General features: G+C 48.3%; 2 protein-coding genes across 3 annotated transcripts in view; one reads left to right on the forward strand and one right to left on the reverse strand.

The window, feature by feature from the left end:
* Nucleotides 1–593: 593 nt before the first annotated feature.
* Nucleotides 594–4,599, forward strand: UROD (uroporphyrinogen decarboxylase). Its single transcript, XM_008581918.1, has 10 exons — nt 594–745; nt 1,390–1,502; nt 1,631–1,710; nt 1,787–1,849; nt 2,596–2,793; nt 2,919–3,080; nt 3,459–3,596; nt 3,755–3,855; nt 3,951–4,017; nt 4,357–4,599. The coding sequence occupies exons 1-10, from the start codon at nt 726–728 to the stop codon at nt 4,516–4,518; spliced, it is 1,104 nt and encodes a 367-aa protein (XP_008580140.1). The 5' UTR covers nt 594–725; the 3' UTR covers nt 4,519–4,599.
* Nucleotides 4,600–9,650: 5,051 nt separating this feature from the next.
* ZSWIM5 (zinc finger, SWIM-type containing 5) overlaps nt 9,651–13,665 on the reverse strand; it is a 66,991-nt gene continuing 62,976 nt past the window's right edge. For both annotated transcript variants that reach the window (XM_008581920.1, XM_008581919.1), the window contains 3 exons: nt 12,841–13,004; nt 12,286–12,367; nt 9,651–11,566 (listed from right to left, as the gene is read on the reverse strand). In XM_008581920.1, coding sequence (XP_008580142.1) covers nt 10,704–11,566; nt 12,286–12,367; nt 12,841–13,004 — 1,109 coding nt within the window. In that variant the 3' untranslated portion in view covers nt 9,651–10,703. The remainder of the gene's footprint in view (nt 11,567–12,285; nt 12,368–12,840; nt 13,005–13,665) is intronic.

Genomic DNA, 13,665 nt, shown 5'->3' on the forward strand with positions numbered 1-13,665 from the left:
TTTTCTTGTCCTACGGCCTTCTGTTTTTGCTTCTTCCTCCCCGAGTCATACTACAACCAGAGAAATATTAAAACCTACTGGACTCCCCATCCTAGGGCCAGTGTGACGAAAATGTTTGGGAAAATGACTCTTCCCCCTGCCACTTGACAAGATCTTGAGACCTTCATGCTTGATCCTTGTACTCCTAATCCCAGGTCACTGGTGATTATTTTCCACTTTAATGTGATTGCTGAGTTGTTTCCCCATCAGTCTGTAGCTTTTTAAAGGCAGAGGCTGTCTTGCTCAGCACTCTAACCTCCGCACCTACTATAGTGTCTCGCTTGGTACGTAATATAAATATATAACGACTTCGGTTCCCTGTACAGCCTGGTTCCATCATCCGCTGTATGCCTGGCCGGATAGATTGGAGAATGGGAGTGAGAGACTTGGGCCAAGCCTCCGGGATTGTAAGGCCGTCAGATAAGAACAAATTCCTCACGCCACCGTAAAATGGAGTTATAGCTGAGCGTTTGTTGCGTCGCTACAGCGGACTTTACGGTGAACAATGGTAGGGGTCCTACGGGCAGCAACAAGGGCAGCCCCAAGCTGTCAGTGGAGGCTGATCATGTGACCTTCAACATGGCGACGCCCTTGGTTCCCTCCAGGAAGGGGCGGAGCCCGGACTGGGGGCCGGCTCAGATTCAGGTTCGAGTGGGGAGTGCGCTCGCAGTTACAGACAGCTTACCATGGAGGCGGACGGGTTAGGGTGAGTTCTCCGCAGCACGCGCTGTGGCTAGAGGGGCTTTCGATCTGAGTCTTCCAGCTCAGGAATCTATCTCTATACCCTCCTTTCCCAGCCCTGGAAATCTCCCAACCTGAACCCCAGTCCCTTGGATCCTCCTACCTTGGATTCCTGAAACCTTCATCTTAGGGACCGCCTTACTGGACTGCATCCCCCAGGTCTTCATTCAAGGGATGCCCCAGGATTTTCACCTAGGATCTCTATTATGGGACAATCTAGTCTGATCCCTCTTTATTCCCCAGCCTGGGGATCTCCCAGCCCCGGAATGAGCCCACTGACACCCCCGTTCCTGAGATTTGCTTGCCCGAAGACCCCAAATTATTCGTACTGGGCTTTTATCCCCTTCTCTCGAGCCCCTCCAGTTGCTTTGAATTTAGGAGAGGTGGGACTATGTGTAGGGAAGAGGCCCCAGCGCGGGCTCTTCTAGAGTCTTGTGCAACACCTGATAGGCAGAGAGGAGGTGAAGCGGGCGGGGAGGCAAGGCTTTGGAGCTGGCCTGGAGAAGGCAGATAGCGGTCCTGGACTGAATCCGCCTTAACAACTTGCGCTTTCCCCAACCCCCAGCCTAGCATACTGACACCTATCCCCACCCCCAATCTCATCGCCAGACCCCAGGGTTTTCCGGAGCTGAAGAATGACACGTTCCTCCGAGCAGCCTGGGGAGAGGAAACAGACTACACTCCCGTTTGGTGCATGCGGCAAGCAGGCCGCTACTTACCAGGTCAGGGTCATGGCCCGGAAGTCTAATAAAATCTAATAAAATTGTGGAGGGTGAAAAGTTTTTAAGGGGCAGGAGAGGGCTCTGGAGGGCCTCAAGGCCAAGCTCTGTCTTCCCTCTCCTTTCTGCAGAGTTTAGGGAAACTCGGGCTGCCCAGGACTTTTTCAACACCTGTCGCACTCCCGAGGTCTGCTGTGAACTAACTCTGCAGGTGAGGGGTCCACAAAAGTGGGAGGGATTTATGTCCTCAGCTTGCCACCTAGCAACCTATCTCCTATTCCCTACAGCCACTGCGCCGCTTCCCTTTGGATGCTGCCATCATCTTCTCCGACATCCTTGTTGTACCTCAGGTACCCACTCAAATCTGATCCTGGAATGTGTAAAAAAAGCTTCAAGGACCCCTTGGAAGCCCTTTTATCAGTCCAGTCAAAGTTCAAGATAAGTATTTATCTGTGTTTAAAAAGATCCGAGGTACCATTGAGCTAGCGTCAAACCAAACTCAAATTCCTGACCTTATTTTAGATGTCACTTTTAAAATTTCAGCTCCATTGAGCCCAACATTCTTCTCTGTTTTCTCTGTCAATGTCCCTCATTAACTTCAGAATTCAGTTTCAAGTACACCTTCCCAGGGAACCTTCAATGATCCACACCCTAGACCATGCTCCCTGTTCTGTGTCGTGCCCTCTTTACTCCTATTCATTATTTTTTTATTTCAGTTTATTGGACAAGAGAAATTTATAAGAGCTTTTGTTAACTATTTGTTTTGTGTGTTCTGTTTCTCAAATTAGTGTGTAAACGTTGAACGTTCTATTTTTTTTTTTTTTTTAAAAGATGACCGGTAAGGGGATCTTAACCCTTGACTTGGTGTTGTCAGCACCACGCTCACCCAGTGAGCAACCGGCCATCCCCATATGGGATCCGAACCCGTGGCCTTGGTGTCATCAGCACCACACTCTCCCGAGTGAGCCACAGGCCGGCCCTGAAAGTTGGAATTTGGCTGAGTTTTATTCTTTTCCTTTCCTCCTGGAATGGACTGAACAGAACCTTTCCTCCTGGAGTTCTGGGTTGGGAACCCAGATGTTTTCTTCCCATCCAGGCACTGGGCATGGAGGTGACCATGGTACCTGGCAAAGGACCCAGCTTCCCAGAGCCATTAAGAGAAGAGAGGGACCTAGAGCGCCTACGGGATCCAGCAGTGGTGGCCTCTGAGCTGGACTATGTATTCCAGGCCATCACCCTTACCCGACAACGGCTGGCTGGGCGTGTGCCACTGATTGGCTTTGCTGGTGCCCCGGTAATGTGGGACAGGGCAGGGACTGGGGCATGGGGAGATCACTCTGGCAGGTCTGGTGTAGACAAGGGAAGGAAGTGTCAGTCTGGCTTCTGCACCTGTGACATCTTCCTTCTGTCTTTCTGTAGTGGACTCTGATGACATATATGGTTGAGGGTGGAGGCTCAAGCACCATGGCTCAGGCCAAGAGCTGGCTCTACCAGAGACCTCAGGCCAGTCATCAGCTGCTTCGCATCCTCACTGATGCTCTGATCCCATATCTGGTAGGACAAGTGGCTGCTGGTGCCCAGGTGAGTCCTGAGGGAGAGACAAATAGGCTGGGGTTTGGTCTGTAAAGACTCAAAGCAATGGAGTCTCTTAAAACTGAGTGGGAAGAGGTCTTAATGCTAAACAGGAAAGAAGCTTGGCCTCCAATGATCTGGCTGGAGCAGCCAAGCCCACCCTGACTCTGGCAGGGGGCTTAATGCTCTGAGTGTTCAAAGACCAAAGCTAGAGTTGGAATCTAGAGGAGAAGGCAAAACTTTTTTGACTGGAACTGGGTTTATAGGCTCAGGCAGTATCAGGGGTTGAAGTCACTTGGGGGAAATTGATGCACATTCTGTATGCAGCTCCTGAGGTAACTCCTCTTTGTGTGTTATGTATTTCTTTTCACCACCACCCAACTGTAGGCATTGCAGGTCTTTGAGTCCCATGCAGGGCATCTTGGTCCACAGCTCTTCAGCAAGTTTGCACTGCCCTACCTCCGTGATGTGGCCAAGCGAGTAAAGGCTGGGCTGCAGGAGGCAGGTCTGGCACCAGTGCCCATGGTAAGGACTGGGATGAGCTGGTAAGGGTGGGCCTATGGAGCTTTCATGGCAAGTCCTGCTTGAACTGGAGTGACCACTGGGGGGCAGCAGAAGTGTAGCTAAGAAAGGTTAGTGGGCGTAAAGGCTCTCGGCAGCCTCAGGTCTGCTCTTTCCTCCAGATCGTCTTTGCTAAGGATGGGCATTTTGCCCTGGAAGAGCTGGCCCAGGCTGGCTATGAGGTGGTTGGGCTTGACTGGACAGTGGCCCCAAAGAAAGCCCGGTGAGTGATGGAGGACTGGGCCCTTGAGGTTGAGGTGGAGAGGGGCAGCTGCCATATGCACAGTCACCAGAACATGGCACTGGCTCTGCTTTCAGGGAGCGTGTGGGAAAGATGGTGACCTTGCAGGGCAACTTGGATCCCTGTGCCTTGTATGCATCCAAGGTAACCATGGCCTCTATGTGTGTGTGTCTGTCTCTGTGCACTCCTATGGCTATGGATATGGTTGTGTGTATTATTATGTGTGCATTTTTATGTGTTTGTCCCTCCTCTCTACTCCATACACACAATGTAAGCCCTAGGAGGGCAGAAAGTTTTGTTGTTCATTTGTGTTTTCTTAGTGCCTGGCCCATACTTGTCATCTTATTAATTCTGTTAAATCAATGATTGAATTAATAACACTTGAGTAGAAACATGTCTATGTATGTGTGTGTCACTATTATGTATAAGGAGAACAGAGGCTTGCTGCCCCCTCCTGTAGCCAGTGCCCTGTTGGTCCCTCAGGAGGAGATTGGGCGGCTGGTGCAGGAGATGCTGGATGACTTTGGGCCACAACGCTACATTGCCAACCTGGGCCATGGGCTTTACCCTGACATGGACCCAGAACATGTGGGGGCCTTTGTGGATGCTGTGCATAAACACTCACGTCTGCTTCAACAGAACTAAGCATATACCTTTCCCTTCAAGTACCACTAATACAGATGACTGTTTCCAGGAGAATAAAAATTCCAGAGTTGGAGTCTAGTATGTGGTTGAAAGATTTGTGCCTTTATCCTCAGTTCCTTAGCATCTGCTCCTTCCCTGGGGCCTCTCTCTGCATCTTCCCCCACAAGTCATGGGGCTCGGGTACCAGTGAATATGTACTGTAACACTTAATGTCAGGGTTCTCACTACCATCTTGCTCTCAGATAGGGTACAGCTTCCTAGCAGTTGGAGCTGTTACATTTGCAGAGAAAGGGGTATAGTACCCACAGCATACAAAGGCCAAACTGATAGTGCTTTGTTTCTGGGAAAGAAGGGAAGTATAGTTCAAAGAGGGGCACAGAAGTAGGACAGTTCAGAGAGGCCTGGGGAGGAAGATGGAATCTAGCGAGCAGGGAGAAGCTGAGGGACCTTCAGCTTTGACACCAAAAGATGGGATGACATAGACTCAGAGCTAGGTTGCTTAGGATCAGAGCCTTAGACTAGTCCAGCACCAGGCAAGAAGGCCTCTGAAGCTAAAAGGCCCTCTTGCACTCAGGGTTGCTCTGCATTCTTTTTCTGAGTATACCCTCTAATTTCCTCAGGATCTTGGTGTTTCTGCCAATCGTGGTAGCACCTGCTTCCTAGGACAAGGCCCTGAGGTGCCTGTGAGCTCTGGAGAGGGGTCTGGTGTGGCAGGAAATTCTTCATCTGTCTTCTACATCTCCTTGGACCATTAGGAACCCACTACACTGTAGGCCCGACCAGCTCCCTGTCCCAGCCAGGGCAATATAGAAGGGAGAGAAGTGCCTCATTTATTGAGGGAACACAATTTCTGCTTTCAGAAAAATGTTCTTTTCTGTGATCCATGATTTATTCATAGAAAAGCACTGTGAGTTGACATACTTGCTAAAAAAGAGCAATTGTGATACAGAAATGGGAGTGGCTTCTCTTTTTTACCAACCCATTGGGCTGAGACATTGTAGGGCCCCTTGGCTGGACAGTAAGACTTTGGTAGCCACAAACAGCAAATACAACTTACTGGTCAGTTTGGAATAAAAAAGGTGACATAAATAGTTTGTCAAAGAAAGGAAAATAAAGTAAAGCGGACAGAGAGGTCCTTAGTTCACATTCTAGCTATACCACCCCTTCCCTATCAAACCCTACCCCCGACTCAGGAACTAAGACATGAAACAGTAAACACCAAGACACTGGTATATAATTAACTCTTCTGAATGCCCTTGCTACCTCCTATGACAATTCTCGGCTGAGCATAAGGGTGAGGAGGGTAGCAGGAATATGACACACTGCGGAGGTCAGCCAGAACTAAGATAGAGGTTGCCCACTATGGCTAGAAATTAGGAAGGGAAAGGCCAAATGCATACAGCCCTAGCCTCCAAATCAGTGACCAATGGCACTGGGACAAAAGCAGACAGAGGAAGCCTGAGGTAGAAAGGCAGGGGAAGAAATCAAGTACGGGGTGAGAAGAGAACTGTGGAATGGAAGCAGACCATCTTTGGGCAGAGGGAAACTGGTGCTTAGAAGCTTGCTTGGTGAGAGAATGGTGAATAGAGGAGGCACAGAGACAGAGAACAAACATTTAGCTGGTGAGAAAAACTAAGAGGAATGGGAAAGAGATATGGCAAAAAGAGAAGGGACACATTCAGCAGATCCTCAAACATGAATACACAGACATACCTACATGTAGAATTATACTCAGTTACACATATAAAAGACACATGGATCCATAGATAGCAGGCATACACACAGACATAAACATGTTTATACACATGTACCACATAAGCCCAGATACACATACTGTGAAGGTTAATTATAGGTGCCAACTTGGTTAGATGAAGGAATGCTGAGAAACCTGGTAAAACTATCTTTTTAGGTGTGTCCATGAGGGTGTTTCCAGCAGAGATTAATATGAGAGTCTGAGTGGACTGGGTGGGAAAGACCCACCCTCAATGTGGGTGGGAACCATCCAATCCATTGGGGGTCTGGAGAGAACAAAAGACAGAGGAAAAAGGTGAATCTCTTGATCCACTGGAGCCGGGACACACTTTTCTCTCCTGTCCATGGACATCAGAGCTCAAGACTCTTCAGCTTTTGGGTTCCAAGACTTACACCAAAGACACCATCAGCTTTCCCTGGTTTTGAGGCCTTTGGACTTGGACTGAGCCACGCTACCGGCATCCAGTTTATAGATGGCCTATCATGGGACTTTTCTTCACAGTCGCATGAGCTAATTCCCCTAATAAACCCCTCTCATATAATTATAACATATCCTATTGATTCTGTCTCTCTAGAGAATCCTGACTAATACAGATTTTGGTAGCAGGGGTGGTTCTAGAGAAACAGAATCTTAAGGATGAATTTCTCCAATTGGTTTCAGGGCTTTAGGCCTAAAAATGCTAACAGCTCAACTTCTAATAATAGGGAGAGCACCGATAGTCCTTGGTGTGAACTGTTTAGAGATATGCAAAATAAATCCATTTGATGGTCCTGATTCACTACTTGTAAAAGGCCAGGGATTCAGTGACTCTGTACAGAAAACTTTTGAGTATTTGTGGATATCCAAGGACTATAATGACTTTGCTTGGAAGGAGAAATGGCCAGATGTGTGATTGTATACTGATTCATGGGCTGTAGCCAATGTTTTGGCCAGACGGTCAGGGACATGGAGGGAACATGATTGGAAAATTGGTGAGAAAGAAAGTTGGGGAAGACATATGTGGATGGACCGCTCTGAATGGACAAATGATGTGAAGATATTTGTTTCCCATGTGAATGCCCATCAAGAGGTGACCTCAGCAGAGGAGGACTTTAATAATCAGGTGGACAGGATGGCCTGTTCTGTGGATACTAGTCAGCCTCTTTCTCCAGCCACCTGTGTCATCGCCCAGTGGGCTCATAAGCAATGTGGCCATGGTGGCAGGGATGGAGATTAGACATGGGCTCAGCAACATGGACTTCCGCTCACCAAGGCTGATCTGGCTACAGCAACCACTGAGTGCCCAATCTGCCAGCAGCAGAGGCCAACACTGAGCCCCCGATATGGCACCATTCCCCGGGGTAATCAGCCAGCTACCTAGTGGCAGGTTGATTACATTGGACCACTTCCATCACGGAAGGGGCAGCTTTTTGTCCTTACTGGAATAGACACTTACTCTGGATATGGATTTGCCTTCGTAGCACAAAATGCTTCTGCAAAAACTACCATCCGTGGACTCACGGAATGCCTTATTCACCGTCATTCCACACAGCATTGCTTCTGACCAAGGAACTCACTTCACAGCTAAGGAAGTACGGCAATGGGCTCATGCTCATGGAATTCACTGGTCTTACCATGTTCCCCATCATCCTGAAGCAGCCGGTCTGACAGAACGGTGGAATGGCCTTTTGAAGTCACAGTTACAGCACCAGCTAGGTGACAATACCTTGCAGAGCTTGGGCAAAGTTCTCCAGAAGGCTGTATATGCTTTAAATCAGTGCCCAATATATGGTACTATCTCTCCTATAGTTGATTCACGGGTCCAGGAATCAAGGGGTGGAAATAGAAGTGGCACCACTCACCATTACCCCCAGGGACCCTTTAGCAAAATTTTTGCTTCCTGTCCCCGCAACTTTATGCTCTGCTGGCCTAGAGGTCTTGGTTCCAGAGGGAGGAATGCTTCTATCAGGAGATACAAAAATGATCTCATTGAACTGGAAGTTAAGGCTGCCACCTGCCCACTTTGGGCTCTTCATGCCTCTGAGTCAACAGCCTAAGAAAGGAGTTACTGTGTTGGCTGGGGTGATTGACCCAGACCACCAAGGGGAAGTTGTACTACTACCTCACAATGGAGGTAAGGAAGATTATATCTGGAATACAGGAGATCCCTTAGGACATCTCTTAGTACTACCATGCCCTGTGATTAAGGTCAATGGAAAATGACAACAAACAAATCCAGGCAAGACTACAAATGGCCCAGATTCTTCAGGGATGAAGGTTTGGGTCACTTCACCGGGTGAAGAACCACAACCAGCTGAGGTGCTCACTGAAGGCAAAGGGAGTACAGAATGGGTAGTAGAAGAAGGAAGCTATAAATACCAGCTTCGACCTCGTGACCAGTTACAGACACGAGGATTTTAATTGTTCTCCCTGCGGTGTTAAGAATATGTTTATGTATATATACTGTACACATATTAATCAATTATCTTTGTTTTTGTTCCTCTTGTTCTTTATCATGTACCACGAGACTTACTGACTTTATACCAACACTTAAATATTGTTTACCTTACCTCATAGTATGTGCAATTTTAAGTTATGGGATGTTGGGAGAAGGGTAAATATCATCTAAGGACTTTATCTTTTCTTCTTGGAAAGGGATTAATGTGTTTCCAGTTGTACGCAGGATAGTGTATCATGTTAGGTGAAACTTATGTTATTGTACCACTTGAAAATTAACTGTGATTTAAGGACATAGTGGGGACACCAAGTTGATAACGGGTGAACTTGTCAAGGTTAATTCTAGATGTCTACTTGGTTAGATAAAGGAAGGAATGCTGAGAAACCTGGTAAAACTATCTTTCTAGGTGTGTCCATGAGGGTATTTCCAGCAGAGATTAGTATGAGAGTCTGAGTGGACTGGGTGGGAAAGACCCACCCTCAATGTGGGTGGGAACCATCCAATCCACTGGGGGTCTGGAGAGAACAAGACAGAGGAAAAAGGTGAATCTATCTCTTCTGGGATAAACTCTTCTCTTCTGTCTGTGGACATCAGAGCTCAAGACTCTTCAGCTTTTGGGTTCCAGGACTTACACCAAGGACACCATCAGCTTCCCTGGTTTTGAGGCCTTTGGACTTGGACTGAGCCATGCTACGGGCATCCAGTTTATAGACGGCCTTTCATGGGACTTTTCTTCACACGAATTAGCGTGAGCTAATTCCCCTAACAAATCCCTCTCATATAATTATAATGTATCCTATTGATTCTGTCTCTCTGGACAACCCTGACTACACATTCCCCTAATAAATCCCTCTCATATAATTATAATGTATCCTATTGATTCTGTCTCTCTGGACAACCCTGACTACATATACCCACTAAACATGCATAGACAAATATGAGTGCACTTACACATAGATATGCATTCTCACATATACGCAAATGTATATACCCTCACATAGAAACCTACAGTCCAGCACACACATGTATTCCCACATGTACACAACTGACACAGATACACATAAATATATGTGCACATACCAACAGGAATGCACAGATATATCTATACACTTAGACACATATAGTCATACAGATCTACACACACATACATAATTAGAAATGAAACCAGACACTCTCTAACACAAAGGTGACCAGAGCAGATGATGATTATGAGCTCAGTGGCTTCCCAGAGCTTCATCTTCTCCCTGCACTTGTTCCTCAGGTGCTCAGCAGGCCTCCTGGAGAGGCTGTGTGAGGCAGGAGCAGGAGTGTCAGTGTCCTCACAACTTCATGAGGCCTGGCCTCTGCCCCTCACCTACCACTAGGCTATAGAGGCCCTGTCTGCAGGCTGGGGTTTCTGCATAGACTAGACCTGGGATTTACTCTAACTGGCGATTTTTCTCCCTGCCACCCGCACTCTTCCACTGCCAACAGCATACACTCTGCAAGGGAAACCTGAGAAATGGTTGTGAGTCTCCTCAGAAAACAAGCCCATCCTCCCACTCACGGCTACTTCAAGTGCCCATCAAATCAGAACCAGAATTATAAATAGTTACAACTTTACAATAATTGGCAACACATATACTATTTACAGTACCATAAATGCTTCTGTTTCTCTGGTTAAACAATCCCTGAGAAGGAACAGTATTCTGTGTTTGCCAAGGGAGCCAATGCCCAGAACACGCAAGATAAAGGGGCATGAGGTGGCATGTTGTGGGGTTTCTGATTAATCTGCAGTGCCCAGCTCCTCCAGGAACAATGGGCTATAGTGAGAAGCTTGCCAAGGCAGGCATGTTGGCTAGAGTTGGACTCTCCCTATCCTTAGCCCTGTGGTCCTTTGGCTTCAGCCACAGGTGCTCAGAGTCCTCTAAGAGTATTCAAATGTTTCAGTGTCCCTGGCATGACCTGATGGTACCTGAGAGCCCAGGCTGCCCTGGTGGTGAGCTGTCTGCTTTCTCAGCCGAAGTGCTCTCGCACCAGCAGCATCAGCTTCTTCTTGCCTTTGTAAATTTGTTTGAGGTTGTCGATGAACTGGGCAAATTGCAGGTGGCCATCCTGGGGCAGCAGGAAGGTCTCCCGAGCCTTGCTCAGAAACTCAATGAACTCTCCATAGTGGCGGGGGCTGATGTGTGTCAGGCGTGAGTGAGTAGTGTTGATATAGGCATTGATGGTGGCATCCAGTAGCTGGCGCAGTGGCGCTTTGTCAGTGGACATAAGCTTTCCAGAGCTGCGGCGGCCTGGGATGCCAGCCAGGCCAGGTGCAGTCACTGTGCAGCGCCGCAGGATGTCTGAAAGCACCGTGGCACAGTGCACACTCTTCACCACCAGGGGGATGAGCGCCGCCAGCTCATTCTTGCCCAGAGAGTGGCTGAGGGCACAGGCCCAAAGCACATCATTGATGGCTGGATGGGTGTCCTGGTTGTAGGCTAGGTTAAGATGGCTCATGGCCAGTGAGGCCAGCTTGAAGGCACGTAGCGGGTAGCCACGGAGCTCCATGTAGCGGGCGATGGTGAACAGCTGTGAATGGGTCATGCCACCAGCGGCAGCATCAATGGCAATCTGGTAGGCAGCCTCAAAGGCGATGTGATCCTTCTCACAGAGTGTAAGGGCTGACAGGGCACAGCTCTGCGGATCCTTCATAGCACACTGCAGTGCTAGTGTGCGAGCACAGCTGGCCAGTTCCTCCCGCTGTGGATAGTCAAGACTGAGGCGCAGGATAGTGGTGTGGGATACGGCTGTGGCAGCTACAATACTCGTAGCCTCGGTGGGAGTGAAGAGTGTGTACCAGCTCTGCAAGATGCTCACCAGGGCCCGCACACCTGTCAGGGAGAGCCTGAGCTCAGCCGTGGCCATCCGGGTCCTGATCCAGGTCTGCCCAGATTACCATTTGGGGTCTGAACATGGCCTGCAGAGACGAGTTCTCCCTCCTCCTCAGCAGCCTTGAGATGATCTGAGGCAAACCAGGGCAAGGAGAGGATCCCGGATGGCCAGACCGGGTCTCTTCTCATCTCTTCCTTTCCCAGGTCATAGGGTTGAAGGTCTCTGCAGGTGCTCTTAGCCCCTCACAAGGAAGGAGCAGCAGAACCTGTGGTTTGCCTGCCCCAAGGCAGGATTGCAGATTTGCCTGGGGGTTCTAGCTGAAGTGGGACCTCTCAGGATAGAGTGTTATGATGGGGATTTGGGCTCTAGAAGGGGCCCTGAGCCTCCAAGTTGTCTGGGGTTTTTCAGAAGCCCAGGGACTAAAACACTGGACCCAGTACTTCCCAAGGGAGCACATGAGTATTGGTGGTAAAAATTCATTCTCCTAGACATGTCTCTGATCAGAGCGTCAAAGTGCTACTGACATCAGAAATGGCCAAAGCAGTGAGGGCAGAGCTTGGGCTGGGTGAACAGAGGCCATCTTCTCCTACCAGCAGCCCCAACTTTTCCTACACCATCAGGAATGGAAACATAACAGCTCTAAGGATTCATTCTCCTATCCCAAGAGTAGGGCCTCAAAACTCCTTTCCCCTGGGGGTAGAGGGAGTTGGAGACTCACCCACTTCTGTAGCACAGGTCACCAACCATCGCACCATCTCCCGGCGTCGCCAGTTAAGGGTCGATAAGGTCATACGCATCACCTGGGCACAACGCATTTCCAGTGGGTTAGGCCTAACTGTTGTGACCTCCCCCTCATTTCCCCTTGCCATTCATTTATGCAACAAAATTTTTTTTGTGCTTTAAACAGGGGACTCTCCCTGATAAGTCTAGACAGATTTAGTTTCTACCCCTCCCTTTTCACCAATCAGGAGGCTTTTCTGATGACCTGTAACAAAGTCCTTATTATACCATACCTTGCTTGACTTGGAGGGGTGGAGAGGTCAAGAGAAGATGGCGACCCCATGGAGCCTAAAGCCATTTTGTTTCTGGCCTTAACTTAAAAATGGAGCCCACTTTATGGAGTCCTTACCTTTTGCCTAGCCTAGAACTTGTGTTCTGGGGACACAGAAAAAAACAGACTTGATCTGTGCCCAGTCCCCCAGGGCTCTTATGATCTTTCAGTTGTTGCTAGGCCAGAAGACTAAAGTGGGGATGGCCCACTCCTTCCCCATACCTGTAACCCCAACTCCAGGGCCACGTTGAGCAGGGTGCTGTCCGTACTACTGTCTGTGGGAGTAGCGATCTTGAATGCATCTTGGGCCAGTTTGAAGATGAGGGAGGAAGAATGGATGTGCTTCTGTATTGTTTCCAGAATTGTTCGGAGCCTCAGAGTGTCCCCTATAGGTGCCAAGAGAAGGGGTACGGACAGGTTCTGTTTTAAAGTTTCCCTAAACAGTCAGCTGATCACAACAGGTACTGGTTAAACTGGCTATCAATTCACTGAATGCTTCTGAATGCTACCACCCCTTCTGCGTGGTCAAACTGTCTCCACTGAACCCATTTGAGTCTCCTTCCTTCTCCAGGCTCCCACGTGAATTCATTTCTCTACACCTTTTCATCTGTCTCTACCCTTCACTCTCTGTACCCTCAGGCTCTTTAGGTACCAGAAGTAATTTTCTTGAACACTTGAATTTTGAGAGCTACTTATACAGGAGACAGGAAGCCACATTACTGCCAAAAAAGTATGCCAGTCCCATTCCTTGCCTCTCACCACAGCTCTCTGGAGCAAAAAGGAGCTAGGCCACCACTTCTTATTCAATAGGCAAGGATTCTATACAAAGTATTATTAGCACACAGTAGGAAACACCACCATATGAAGTGAAGGTTGCTGTATAAAGGCAGTATGGATTTTGAAAGACTGGTAATATTATGAAGGGTAAATATGTGAAATAAAGATAAAATGAAAAATAGGTCTTATGTTTTCTTTTTTAACTGTTGATAAAGTCAAAGAGTTGTAGTGGTAAGAGTATAAGCTTTGAAGTAAAGTACATTGGCTAAT

This window comes from Galeopterus variegatus, unplaced genomic scaffold (genome assembly GCF_000696425.1).
Source record: "Galeopterus variegatus unplaced genomic scaffold, G_variegatus-3.0.2 Scaffold2488, whole genome shotgun sequence".
In the NCBI taxonomy this organism is placed as follows: Eukaryota; Metazoa; Chordata; class Mammalia; order Dermoptera; family Cynocephalidae; genus Galeopterus; species Galeopterus variegatus.

Bases quoted from the DNA above. Each gene is read 5' to 3' on its own strand.
- UROD (XM_008581918.1), top strand. From the start codon at position 726: ATGGAGGCGGACGGGTTAGG. The intron at 746-1,389 runs GTGAGTTCTCCG...TCTCATCGCCAG, and splicing joins ATGGAGGCGGACGGGTTAGG to ACCCCAGGGTTTTCCGGAGC. The intron at 3,081-3,458 runs GTGAGTCCTGAG...ACCCAACTGTAG, and splicing joins AAGTGGCTGCTGGTGCCCAG to GCATTGCAGGTCTTTGAGTC.